At 36.8% G+C, this 15,308-nt stretch overlaps 1 protein-coding gene across 2 annotated transcripts in view; it reads right to left on the bottom strand.

Annotated features, from left to right (window-relative positions):
• Positions 1-8,854: 8,854 nt before the first annotated feature.
• LOC121865464 (LIM domain-containing protein jub-like) overlaps positions 8,855-15,308 on the bottom strand; it is a 107,813-nt gene continuing 101,359 nt past the window's right edge. Inside the window, exons 5-8 of one of the 2 annotated variants that reach the window (XM_042364914.1) lie at positions 13,690-13,741; positions 11,993-12,061; positions 10,357-10,482; positions 8,855-9,852 (exon numbers count right to left, since the gene is read on the bottom strand). In XM_042364914.1, coding sequence (XP_042220848.1) covers positions 9,826-9,852; positions 10,357-10,482; positions 11,993-12,061; positions 13,690-13,741 — 274 coding nt within the window. In that variant the 3' untranslated portion in view covers positions 8,855-9,825. Of the gene's footprint in view, positions 9,853-10,356; positions 10,483-11,992; positions 12,062-13,689; positions 13,742-15,308 lie in introns of those variants that run through there. The other variant, XM_042364916.1, reaches the window with a different exon arrangement.

Here is a 15,308-nt window from a genome sequence, read left to right as displayed (position 1 = left end):
GTTTGCCTTATTTCGAACAATAACACACTGTTTTTTAGGCCGTAGGTCCGGGCTTACAAGTACCCCCAAGTCTCTTTCACAAGTCGACTTCTCTCGGTTGATGTTGTTAAGGCTGTATACATTGACAGTATTTGTCCTTCCAATATTAAGTACGCTGCACTTGCTGGTGTTGAATTTCATTTGCCATTTTTCTGACCACTCCTACAGTTTATTTAAATCCTCCTGTAGTGAATTTGCATCCTGCACTGAATTAATCTGCTGCCCTATTTTGGTGTCATCCGCAAACTTGCTTATGTCACTGCTGATCCCAGTGTCTAGATCATTTATGTAGATTATGAACAAGAGTGGGCCCAGTACTGACCCCTGGGGAACCCCACTGGTTATACAGCCCCACTCAGATTTAACACCGTCTATGCTGACCTTCTGTCTTTTATCGGTGAGCCATGATTTTATCCAATTTAAAACTTTCCTCTCGGTACCATGAGCCTTAACTTTACTCAGAAGCCTCTGATGCGGTACTCTGTCAAACGCATTGCTAAAGTCTAAGTAAATAACAACGTAATTTTCGTCATTATCTACTACTGTTTGTAAACTTTGTGGCCAACCCGACTCTCGCACCCTCTCTCACTACATCCTCACTTGCCGTATGACCACCTCCTACAGGTCCCCAGCTGTTACCAACACCTCTTCCCTCCCTGACCAGATATCCCTCCTCCTAGTGACAGGCCTGGCACTTGACATTATTAGGGACCTGCCACGTTTTGCCATAAACAGGTGAAATGTACCGGGAACTTTCCCTCCACACACTCATCATTCTGTCACTTTATGTAACTTGACAAAACTTATGACCCTTCAGGCTTTTACGCCCTTAATGCACGAGTCATAAAGGAAAGTATGAACTTAGCATGCTTCCCAGATGGGCGTTGTAAACGTTTGTGCTTCACCTTGCCCAGGATGTAAGGGGGTGCCCAATAAACTAGCCCCCTCGGGGGCAATCTAATCTAATCTTATGTAATCAATGAGTGTCACGCCTAGCAGCTCTCACAACACACCCAAGCACTTACTTGGCGATCGAACGTGTACACAATGAGATGAACAGGTGACTGTTGACGAGGCGTATTTCTGCTCCGGGGTGGGTGTGGGGTGTGTGCACTAACATTCATATTTAGACGAAAAGATAGTGCAAAATGAGAAATACCAGCATACATATTTATTAGTATTATTACTAATATAAATAATATAATGTGTCCTTACACAATACAGTACTGCAAACATTTACTATTTATGCTGCTATGTAATGGGCTGCAAATTTTACATTATTATTATTATCATCATTATTATTACTGTACAGTATTATTATTACTATTATTATAACAAATATTTGCAAGTTCACGGGCCCTCCTGGAACCAGGGCCCCCCGCCCGGGCTCCTCGGGCACCGTTGTGAATGTGGCCCTGCCCAAGAGTCAAAACAAACAGCCGACACAACTTTTCCCACCATTAATCAGGAGCGCGCTACAGAGAATCTACATTGCATAGCTTTGGTCTCTGTGGTACACGAGAGAAAACAGAGGTCTCAGGCATACTGTAATGGCCCCTGTTTCATCAACAGAAAGATTATATAAATGGGTTAATTACATATTGATTTGTATACATAATCATCCCCTGTAACTTTCCACTAGCTATGCGGAGTCATCTTGATGGCATCTGGTCGGCACCCTTCCTTATAAGGTGTGGCCAGAGACAGTTTAGGTCAGCATTTGAAAGGGCCGGGCGATCGGGGCACTGACGCCCTGAGGCGTCACTCTCCCTCTACGCCTCACATAGAAAGGACGTCTTTAAGCAGGTCTATTTACATAGCCTCCGTCCTTCTCTTAACACTCATAGTTACAGTGATAAGTTACGGTTGATTTACACTTTGGAATTGTCTTAGTTGTTCCTGAATAAATGGATAACAGACAACTTGGGTTTTGCTACAAATACCCAATAAAATATAAACATTCCAGCCTAGTTAACTTCGACAGAACCTTACAGTTAACAGGCTATGACATGGTGGCAGCAGTGGTTACGAAACCGAAATTTTGGTGTGAATACACATTCTACATAACAAGTCATCAGTGTATTCCAAAGCAAGAAAAACAAAGAAAGAGTGACTTGTTACAAAAAAGTTCCAAGTGTAGTGATATATCCCATAGTGAGACGATTATAGTTGAGTGACTCATTCTGTCGCCCAAAGACGGTGCAGAATTATTCCCAATAACCGATTCTGAGTTATTGACGACTTTCTATCTTATGGAAAGTTGGCAACACCCCTGTCTGGCAACAAGCAGTGGCACAAAGAACTTCCTTAGTCAGCACTGGGCGTTCTGAGTACCAGCGTACAGTGGTGCCACATACCTACAAGTTTCAAGGTTTGGCAACACAGGATCTTTCACGATTGTTTAAGAAGACTGTTTTGGGCTGTCGTGATTGAAGATTGTACAACTATCTGAGTGCTCTCAATGAGTCCTTTTATAAACCAGACTTCAGAAGGTTTGGGCACTCAGAACAAGATACATCTCATCAGTGAGCAGGTGACCGAAGACGTCAAAACCCAGCACTCAACACTTTGGTGAATGGCTTCCCCCTCGTGAAGTGGACTCGCCCGTCGCCATCTGGGAGCATCATTGGTACACAACCAGGCGGAGGCAGTACCCACACACAACCACCCTGACCTTGAAAGGGCTGGCGGAGGCAATCACCCCACCACACCCCACCTGCGATCAACTGAGGAGACAAGCGGGGCGGATCACGTTTTCTATGAGGACATCCGACTAAGTTGATAGGTATTTAGTGTTCATTAAATATATACACTCATTTACATATTCGACGACATATCTCCACATTGATAGGATACCTGTAAGTTATATAAATTTTTATAAGTGCTTAAGGCACTGTGCCTTACATGTTTTAATATGTACTGACTTAATATATTTCTCAGTATTTAATATCAGTTACTGTAAATGAGAGGCAAGTGTGTTGACATTTATGAGTCTTAGTATGACCTGATAGACGTTTAATGGCGGAATTTTTAAAGTCATTGTCTTGGGCCATTGATGATTTGACGGAGCATTATAGTGACGATTCATGTGTAGATGCCCCAGTTCAAATTTCTACTGAAGAGACTGAGTTAGTGGGTGAGCCAGAAACACAGGCGCAAAAGCAGTTAGACAGTTCTGTTAAAAGCAGTGAGGATATAATAGACCATTCATCTGACGAATTAAACCGTCGAACCCTACGGTCAGGTAAACAATATAGTCCCTCGCCTGATCATAAACAGGCTGTTCCTTATCCTCTTCCGGGTTGCAGTGTGTCTGATACATTAACCTTACCTCCCCCTTTGACAGAGCCTTCAGTTAGAAGTAAGTTTAGTGGAATGCCTGCTTCTAACGCTAATATGTCGACTAACCCCTCAAATGTTGTTCACGTGTTACCACGTGGGATCAGGTACGTGATTTCACGGGTCAGGATGATTACAGAATAACCCATTTCATTAAGGCATGCGAATATACGATGTGCAACGTACAGATTACGGATGTTCATGATAAAAAAGCGTTCGTTCGTTCCCACATCCCGCAAAATTCCTTTGCGAGTACGCACCTAACTGCGTATGGATTGACGGACCCAAATTATGAAAATTTCAAACGGGCTCTAATTGGTATATATGAATCTGGATCCCACTTGGGCCAGCTACATTGGGTTTTTTGATGGCTTGATCACTTAGCACCTGCGGTACACGCAGAAACACCGATGGGGGCTCTCTCCATTGCTGGAGTGGTCAGACAAGATATGGAAGCAACTTTCCGGGGAACGAAGTGGTATGATGACGATGGTAAGATGTCCCCAGAAAAAGTGGGTCAGGGGCAGGGGCCATGACAGCAACAGGGTCCACGACAACAGCAGGGTGCAGGACAGGAGCAAGGGGTACCGTTGGCAGCAAACAGGTCATAAGAGGGTTGCTTTGACGTGTCTTGTAGTGAGGATGCTGACCGATGAACCTGTGTCGATGAGGAATTTCGTGCCGGAAGTGCGGTCGGTGATGTCCAATAATGAGATGCCTAAAGGAATGGGGGCTGAGGCGTCTACCAATCCCCGTTGTTGCCGTTTCCCGAGTAGGTGCAGTGGGGCTCACAGTGTTGACCGTTGGAGCAAATGAACAAACAGAGCATGCTCTGTTTGTTCATTTGAGGGATAATAAGCATTGCATTGACTGGGATAATGCCTCCTCATTATTACCTTGTAATTCAATTGACAGTAGGAACATTATAGAATCTAGTCTCATTAAACATACCAAAGCAGTCAACATGAATTTGAGTAATGGCATGTACAAACTGGACAATTTTGTAATTAAGAAGATTTGTAACCAGGTGAGGTTGGGTCACCTTACCCTCTGACCTGACTACCGACCGTTGCGGTGCTATTTAAAGATTAGTAGGGTAATTACCTAATACCTGACCATTGTGGACCTGATCTCACCCTCCTCTGCATATATACACCTTGTTTTGTACTTCTCCTTAGTCTGTACTCACCCCTGATGAAGTGAATTGCACGAAAGCGCTTGGGAACTTCGTGTTTTCTTCTTTCCTTGTGGTTATCAGCATATATATATATATATATATATATATATATATATATATATATATATATATATATATATATATATATATATATATATATGTATATATATATATATATATATATATATATATATATATATATATATATATATATATGTATATATATATATATATATATATATATATATATATATATATATATATATATATATATATATATATATATATATATATATATATATATATATATATATATATATTCAGATCAAATTTTACACTGGAATCATTCATCAGTGCTGTCTATTCTTTTGCAAGTGTAATAAAAATACAGGATATGAAATCTGTTAATTCTCCTCGTTTTTTATTATTTATTAAAATGACCTTTTGGATCACGGTATTTACATAATGGCCAGCCTAAGGTCATATGTGGTGGACACATGTATTTGTGCTTAAATATCACAAACTGCCAGAACCTCCCTCTTTTGGCTTAGTAACATATATCACCTTTAACTTAACACTTGTGCACAGCCTCAACGGTGTCATAAAGCATTAATATACCATGCTGTTTTCCACAACCATAAAATCTTATCACAGAACAGAGTAATCTCATGGGTGAGTAATACCGGCAGCCAACTAGAAAATATCTAAAGGCTTCTAAGTGTGTGCATGTTACTACACCAAAATTAAGTTGATCCTGGCACCACTTATGAGATAAAGTAATTAGCCGCTATCCTTCAGCTTTTTGCAATTTAAGTAGACGAGTTGCGGATGAAGACGAGTGGCACATTAACAACACTATCATATGCCCCACCCCCTATATAAAAAAAAAGAAGCTGTCAAAAGCTTTATGACTGTTTTAATAATCTCTCACATGTTAAATACTTTGCTGGGAAAATAGTACAGACAGTATTATAAATCAATCTGGAAACAAACCAATGTAACCCTGAAAGGAAACATTTAATCAATATTTAATTTCTAGTCAAGGGGGCCCCAGATTAACACTATCTTCTTGAACTTTACACAGTTAAGAAAGACTGACAAACTTATAATCTTACATATTAACAAAAGACAACTTCTTTAAGCAAAAAAGACCTTCCCATTCAATGAAATTTTAATATATTTATATATATATATTTATATGTGTATTAAAAAAAAATAATTGACTAATATAGCCTAAATGTTCCATTTTAATCCTATTCTTCCACTCACAAGAACTCCTGAGATACGAAAATGCCCTTACTCAGACACTTATCCGAAACTGCAAGTAAATATAGCTGTCTCACTTTCACTAATCCCTTTTTTATCAATTTCCTTTATTGGCATTTTAGTTTTGACCTTTACTATTTTACATAAAGTTTAGGCATTTTTATCAATTACATATAAAATAAAAATATCAGATTTCATGGGACAATAACAAAAAGTAGAACTGAGACAACTGCTACATTACTTGAGAGATACATCTTGGGTAGATAATGTTACAGGATATGAGAATGCATAATATATGACCATTATTATGGAGGTAATTGATTAATAACTATGGAAAGATGTAGTCATAATGATGAATATGAAATTCTGTAAATAATTCTCAGCATGGTAGCAGCTTTCATGACAAGGAAGGATTAAGTCGGAATTATCTCTGAAAGTTTAAATTACTGGCACTGTAAAAATACTTCATGATAAAATACAAAAGAAACATTGTCTAGCAATGCATAGTTCTCAGGAACTCGAACAGTGCAATAGCTGCCTCTCGATTTATGCGGTAGTTGCATTCTTGAAAATGGCCGCACAATTCAAAAACTTGTTTGCAAAATACAATGTAATGAAGGAAATATGTATTTACAGTACTGTATATGGTACAGACAAATGAAAGAGTTTTAAGGCAGCACCACCCCTAACCTCACCATTACCTTTATTTATTATAATAATATGTCTGTACCATATACTGTAGATACGCATTTCCTTCACTGTTGTATTTTTCATTATGCATTTTTTACAATAATAAATACATTAAAATGAAAGAATACAGCCTATCTACAAAACAAAACTATTATTGTAATGAAAATGTTTTCTAACACTGACTGACATCATCTGTGTTCTCTCTTTCAATGAGGCTATTACATCTAGTTTCTCACTAATAGTGATGGCCTTACACTGTTTCTTGGGCTGGGTGGCACTCTTGGATGTAGATGGACATTTACCAGTCATAATAAGGGCCACAAGATATGCAAAAACAAAACCCCCATGTGGACAACAAAAAGAGAAAAATAATCCCTCTCACTCCGACAGTGGTTACTGGATGCTAATGGGCGCTCATCCTGCCTCATGCCACAAGTGTCATCACTCATCGGCAATGCTTGCTCAACTATGCTGCCAGCCCACAACGACTGCTTGGCACATATCAAAGCGTGTAAATTAAAAAAAAAAAATTTCACAAATTAAAAATTTGTATAAATACATCAGCATTATTCCAAAAATACAGAAATTAAATTCATGTACTTCAAGAAGCAGTTGTAATTCTTCTTTTGTACACAATAATTCAGATTTAAATTCCATTATATTTCTGTACATTCAAATTTAGACCATAATTTTCTAAAAAAAAAAAAAAAATAGTGGTGGCCAAGTACTGTATATGACAAATTGTTGGACAATTGGGTAATAAAATAATAATAATTAGTTGTCATTAGCATTCTCGGAGACTTCCCAACCTTTTTTTATGGGATACCATGACCATAAGAAGTTACAATCTCGTTCAAGATTCTTCAAACACCGCTAGAAACAGCTGGCAACTCAAGGCCGTTTGTTTACTATAGTACGTAGTAAAAATTATGAATGAATGTAAAAGGTTATCAGTGATTGGTTACTTAGTTCCCCGTTGCTTAATTAATGGCTGGGCTTTGTTGTTTCGTATTATATTATACTATGTACTATAGTAAACAAAAGGCTTTGAGATGCCAGCTGTCTCCAGCAGTGTTTGAAGAATCTTGAACGAGACTGTACATCCATGTCAAGTTAGAAGTTGATCAGTTCAACAGTTCTTAAGACAGATGACAAGTAATAAACGACAATAAAAGAAAGGGATTACTAATGCAGTTTAGAAATGTATCTTCACATGGTAGGTTATGGGATATTGCAAGCCATTATCAAGACATGACTAAGTCATTTTTGATGAGGTGCAAAAGTATTGTCTTGGAAGGAATATATAACAATACCAAACATTATGAATGGCAGTAGCAACTTGTGCCAATGAGCATATGCCAAATATGTTTACCATGCAGATATTAATCATCCAATATTTTGAGATGTAAATGCAAATGAAAAATAACTCCCATAAACTTTTTTTTTTCAGTACAACTGCCATTAAATTTTTTTTTAATTAGTTTGATTTTATTTTCATGTTTCAAAAACAAAATTAACTGTACCTGTACATATACTTAAAGATAAAAAAAAAATGATTCTAATAAATATTATGGGTCAACTTTTCAAATGGTCTATTTAATGATTATATTTCTTTTGAACACTGAATAGACAGTCAGACTTATAATCCTATTGAATGGCTCTCCTATGACACTCCTACAACATGATATACAGTATTCAATTACCTAAAGAGCTGCTTTTTCTTTACAATCACGTAAAACAGAGACCACAGATATTGATTTGGACACCTTTGTTAGAAAGAAATCGTATTAATATTGGTAGTGAAACAACGACTGTCAGACACCATGCCACGCCACATTGATCATGGCAATTTATAGCACCATATCACCAGTGTTCACTTCATCATCTGAAGCTGAAAGCTGCACCAAAATGTCTGAGGATAATTCACAGGTGATTTTCTTCCTTTGTACACAATACAAGATGAATCACTCCAGCTATCACAAAGGAGTCCACTATACAGATCAAAACTTTAAATTTAAGCGTGTGAGTTGTTAACTTCAATAATTTTAACCCTTATAATTATGAGAGATGGATTTTCCACATTTAAATGGAATAAGGAGAAAGAATTTCACACAATTGTGCTACATTATTGAACAGAGAGTTGTGGAAGAACAAGAAGCAACAGTAATACACATTCTATTTGATTATAAGAATTGTTGTGATATTGACTGGTATGAGAATGTTGTGAATAATGTAGATTATTCAGAGGATATCAAATGCAAAGTTTGGGGATTTAGTTTAAAACTGAGCTAATGAAAAAGGCCTGCCTTAGAAAATAAGAAGCACATAAATAAAGCAAATTTATGGGAGAGGAGATTTTACTCAAGTTATGCCACATAGCTCAAGAACTTACTGTGGGGATAACATGATACAAAAGTATTGCAATATATGATAACTCAAATGCATATTGGTATTTATCTTAGAGCTAGATACTCCGGAAACAATGTCTACCCAATTCACCATACTGGCTGCGGCAGAAAATTAACATTCTGATGCAGCTACAATCACACGTGTATACACACACACACACACAAACAACACAAACACGTACAGTCACAATGCGGAAACATGGCAGAACCTCATAATACTATTTGAAATCACAGCAAAGAGAGGTTAATATTATTCCCGCATGCTTTACTTTGTAGCTGTGTGAAGCAAAATACTTGGAACTGATGAAATGAGTTCAAATTCTTATGAGTAAAGAATTAAGAGAACATTACAAGCACAATAAAGACCAAGTTCTTAGAGGGGGAAAAATCTATCAGTCAAGCAGTCACATCCACACTGAAACACTAGGAACAGAAACTGGAATTTCTTGGTGAAGAATTCCACACTTCAATGTAAAAAAAATCTGATAAATCTAGAAATTGCTTAATGCTCAAATGCTGCAGCTTACACCTAGTTACCTCCTTCACTGTCAGTACCAAAACAGTGAAATATTATCCTTCAATAGAGAGACAGTATGAATATTTGTATAAAATAATATGACAAAATATTAAAACTTTCATATACAGGCTTATAGGTACTGACTTATAAACAAATATAAAGTTTGTGTTTGAGTTCTGACAAAAAGTAATGTAGAGCTAAAAATGAAAAATCCCCTAAAAAGTTTTTATCACAAATAATTAAAAACGTAGTTGTCTTTAAGAAAAAAAAATCTCCATTACTGTTTTATAGGCATTCATATTAGGTAACTTGTAAAAGACCCACTTAAGAAAGGTTCTTCTTTTATGTTTTTAAAATTGAGGAGATTGTGAGTAAACTTCATTCCTGACTTATTCTACGTAGGTGGCACCAACATCCTGAAAAAAAAAGAAGTGTAAATTATGAAGATATTGTAGATAAAATAGGTATATTCACCATTAGGGCTCACTCAAAAATTACATAATACAAGCTTAAGTAGGATGTGGGGGAGGGTGTACAGTACTGAGTGGAACTGTGAAGATGTAATTGATGGGTGTCATATGTACACTAGATTTGCATTACAGGAATTTTTTAAATCATTATATTTACTTTTGTGATATTACAAAAAGAGGTAAAACTGCACATCCCTGCTTTAAATCAATTACAGCCCATGTAATCAATGTTTAATCTGGGGATCATTGAAGCCAGGCAAGGAGTTATTCATGCTGGGGTGAAAAGAGCCAATTTACCTCACAATTTATAAGATCCTGATGAGGTAAACCCTTTGTTTTTCTAAGGGTATGTTAAGTAGTGACAACTATGAGCTACCTACACATAGTTTCCATCTTGTCAAGAAACACTACAAGTAACTAATTACTTCTTATTATAATGGAGGAACTGACCTGGATGTTGGAAGACGTACGACCCATTGCATGAAGGCGATGTAGGTGACAGTTGCGGCATAAGAGACGACCATCCAGTGGGTAACAACGTTGATCGGGTTCATCTGTCAGTTGTAAACCACAACTCTGTAAATAAAGACATTTTTAAATGGTTGCACAGGTATTATATTATTTAGTAGAGGGGCAATTTTATATTACTTCAGGGAGTTACGACCCTGCCATTCTAGCTGTTCCCACCTTGTGGGTTGGCATTAGGAAGGGCATCCAGCAATAAAACTTTGCATCAACATGCCTGATGGTAACTGGGTTACTAGAACTGTGCCCATCCCTTCATGTAATCTAACCTAACCCACGCAAGCATGGAAAACGGCTGTAAAACGTTATGTAGATGCCTTATTCAGCTATACATTTCTTATATGTCTTTTAAACTGATACAAGCTCCATCCAGTAAACCTTTCACTTAAATCTCATTTTTTTTATGCAAGACAATTCCACAATGAAAAGTCACATCACTCGCAATAAATTTTTGAAAATTAAATTGAAGAACAAAAGGCTCCATATACAGTGTTCTACATCACCCACCATACCTGTAGGATGAACATGATGTAAGAAGACCAAGATTAAGTCAGTTGATCACAACGAAGATAATATATTTGTATCAACTTCTCAATAATGCAGTACAACTCTTCAGGTTATAAAAATAAGAGAAGGGACTAAGTCCTAATAAAATAAGGTAAAGGGTTACATATCATATCCTCATATTTTCTTATCACTGTAAAATATTAAGAGGCAAAACATAAAACCCTGATGTCTGTCATTTTCATGGAGTCCAGTACTGTACCACTGACTAAAATAAGTATATGGTGGGGTGCAATTCACTGCCTCTACAGAACATTTAGATATTGTATTTGCCATAGTTGGTCATTCATTGTCCATCCATCGGTTCACAAACTTTTAATATTTCTGATCCCTCAAAAACCATAGGCTCAATTTGCTGCAGCATATCTCCCCAAAATTTTGAGTTGAAAAATAACCATAACAGCTCATAGTTCAGTCTGGTAGTACGAGGTTTAAGGGGATGTGGCTACACTGACAAGTCTAACATGACAACAAAGTCACCAGTAGTGTTTACAGATGCAAATGAAAAGTAAATTATCTGTATACCATACAGTAGATTCATTTGTATCAGGTTTTTTTTAGATTTAAAGTAGCATATAAAGTGGATAAAGTTCTGCTCTTCAGATAGCAATACAGATAAAGAATCAAGGGGTACAATAGGCAAGCCCAGGATAAAAGAGCTGTGCAGGTGGCTATTGATCACTGTAAATAGTCCATGGAAATGCATGAATTTTATCGCCTTAAAAATACTACACATACATATTAGCTCATAAAAATTCTAACTATACGAGAGATATACGATAAATAAACCATTGTAACTATGTATTAGTGTTATTTAACACTTTTAAGTATTGGCAGTAGGAAATATGTACCAGAAGCATAAAAAAACGACATATGACTAAACAAATTTTTGTCGGAACAGGGAGGTTTGACCTATACCATGAAACTGTACAGTACTAAAATTTACGAACAATTCACTTGGTAAACACTTCAGTCAGGGGGATTCACATCATCTTACCTCACACACATAACAATCCACATGGAAGTCCTTATCCATGGAGACTACTCGTACAGTCTCCCCTGTGCCCTGGAGGGAAAAGACAACAAGATATAAACATGGTGTATCATGTATGACAAATGATTAAATCTTATAATTACCTTTATTCTAGTCATCACTTCTCACTTTTTCAGGAGGAGAAGCCAAGTGTCTTAGTAAAGAGTAATTCAGTGCCATAACTTTTACAAAACATAGTACAGTTTTACAGTGACAGATCAATTAATTCACATTTTGTTTTAGTACAGTACTTCATTTCCAATAGTTATCTCCCTTCCCAGTTTCCTGAGTTGATTCAAGAGCTCCCAAGATTTGTAGATGGTTATAGGTACAAATGCCATACCTGCAGCTAATACAATCTTTATTACTATGGCCACTTTCAAAAAATACCTAAGAGTGTGACTGAGGGCAGTAAATGCAAAATGCACTGTGAAATTAGCACTATTTCATATGAATACTATACTCATATCAAAACAGGTATGATTCTATTATAGCAGATATGCTGTGCAGTATAAATAAACAATTAAATAATATTATATCCAGACTTGTAGGAACGATAGTACAAGTTTTATCTTTGATAGTAACAGTTAAGTATTTATCTTCAATGAATTTGGCTACATAAACTGTACATTGGCAAGCTGATTAACATAATACCAATGGCACCATCACCTGCTTCATAATTTTATACTTATAAGACTATTCAATAGCATAATGCTATCAACTTGATGGAGAGTACAGTACATCTCACAGTAGCAATAACTTGTTACAATACATGTGGAGTAATTAACAGTAGCATAAGCACACATGAAGAGGTCAGTTACAAAAAGCAAACTCAACACAAGAACGCTGGTTTCACTGCATAAAAAATGACCTTGAAAACTAGACTTTGTGACAACCACACGAGTACACCATATGTATTTATGTTTGACACAGGTGCTTCAGGTTCTCTCTGCACCTGATCATTTTACGTACTGTACTCCATCTTCACAGTAAGGTTTATTTTTCACAACAAGTACTGTATACCATGTGTACTTTTAAGTATATCAAATTATCCTCTCATGCTCCAGGTTTACTGCAAGTTAAAACATTAAGAGTGAGTTTCTAGCACCAGAAATATGGACACTGCTAGTCTTTATGCTCACTGTTATATCTGCAATGTTGGAAATTTTAATATTTATTTGGCTAAAGTTTAACTATGGAAGCACTGTTAAGCCTGTTTTTGTACTAAAAAAAAAAATACAAAACCTTAGTATGGAAAAACATACCTGCATTACCCCAAAAAATAAAGGTGTAGAATGATAAAATATTGTAAGCATGATGAAAATTTGAGAAAAAACTGTACATGCTTCAGTTTATGAAGTTCTACCAAAGCAAAAGTAAAGGAGGCTATATTGCAGAGTAACCCTATGGCACCTAGAAGCACACAAGCAGAGTGTGAGTTATGAACAAGATCCCGAGGGGGGCCAAACTCCTAAAATCCACTTTCTTGTAATATTATTGCATTCAAAGCTACACTACAGCTTAATAATCATGTCAAGTATGAGTTTTTGGTGCAGCAATTGATGAACAAAATCAATATATGCAATTATGACCTGGGAAAGTGGATATTAAGATTGCAGTGGCAACTGTACCCAAAGCCAGCCAAAGCTTCTCCCGCCTACCTCGACTGGGGTTATGCTCTTTCCACAAGCTGCGCACTTTGGGGCAAACATTCTGAAATAGGAAGCAATATACGTAAGTCAGCAATGCCATCAGCAGCAATCAACACCCTTCACAAACTAAATCCACTGGCAGGTAAATTCCACCAGGGTAAATTAAGTTCACCAAAAGATTGCATTCCATTTTCATTTGAAGGTAAAAATGAAGGTAATCAAGAAATATTACCTTTTCTGGGGTAAAATTAGCATTAAACCCTACTTTATTGCAAACCAGAATTGTGGTATTAATATATTGTTGGGTGTGGTATGCAATGTACTATGGCTTGGCTGTTGGAGAGAACAGGGTAAAATATGTTCCTCAACTTTGGTCACCTGCCAACAAGGGCACACACTCAATGATCTATGCTTCATTTCTACACATTCCAGTATCGGTAACTTCATGTCATTGTTCATAATATTTGCGAGACAATTTTTTATGGCAATGTTCCTCTCATCACGTGGGAATACAGGTACGTACAATATATGGCGTAGTATTATTGTGCAGCATGGTAGATGGATGTCACCAACACATTCTTTATTTGAAAGATATATATTAAGGGGTAAAATGCAAACTAGAACAACCATTAATATGCTTATAACTGTGTAACATTGCCTCAAAGAACAAAAAACTGACAAGATTTCTATGTGATCTTCAACCCAAACAGCATTGCTCCGTTCTCATGTAGCTCGGAGTGGAAGTCACAAAAAAAAAAAAACCATAACAATGTATAAATAAAAAAATAACAAAATGCTGAAACCATAACAATTAACCCGACAACAATATACAGTACAGTACCAAATGTTCCATTTAGGTCCTGAACAAAAGGTATTTAAAAAAAATTATTATTTGCAAATCAACAATTAAAACATGGGCGTTTCAATGCACAGTTCAGTTAAACAGAGACTGTCCATACCTCTACCAGCCAATTTTGAGGGAAAATTTGCTAAAATATATATTGGTAATACAATATGGTGTAGTATCATAAGCTTCAAATTTGGAATATTTTGAAATATCCCTGCAATGACTTTCTTTTGCATGGTTCTCCACTCTTCCTGGTTGATGCCTCAGGCTCTCAGCTAATCAAAATACAGCTTGCATACATTCTATGCCTGTCCACTGCATGCCTCATCCAGCAAAAACATTGATAATTTTTTACTGATAACCACAACCTTGGTTAGAGCATGGTTTTGTGCATGTCAGGTTGATTGTGTTTCTTGTGAACATGAGGCCCCAAGCACAGTTTATCTGGTGACTACTGCTCTGACATCCAGCAGTGCTTTTCCCATGAGAAAATATGGTGTTGATGCAGACAAGAAACTATCGGTGAGTATAGCTAGTGGAAGGAAGGCACAGACCACACCATTGACACAAGAAGCATAAGTAACAACAAAAGCTACCAAGAAAGGTGCAAGCTCTTCATCAGGATCAAAATGGCCACTCACTGACAAAGTTAAGTTAAAATTGGATTAGATGTGTGTTATACAGGTACTACTTTAGATATGAAGAAAAAAAATTGTCAGGAACTGTGCAGATATAACACAATCTATACTAAGCCTTTAGTACACAAGGATGCAGCGTGGCT

Source organism: Homarus americanus, unplaced genomic scaffold (genome assembly GCF_018991925.1).
Source record: "Homarus americanus isolate GMGI-L3 unplaced genomic scaffold, GMGI_Hamer_2.0 scaffold25483, whole genome shotgun sequence".
NCBI lineage: Eukaryota > Metazoa > Arthropoda > Malacostraca > Decapoda > Nephropidae > Homarus > Homarus americanus.
The sequence above is the reverse complement of the archived record's forward strand: the minus strand, read 5'-3'. Positions and strand labels throughout refer to the sequence as shown.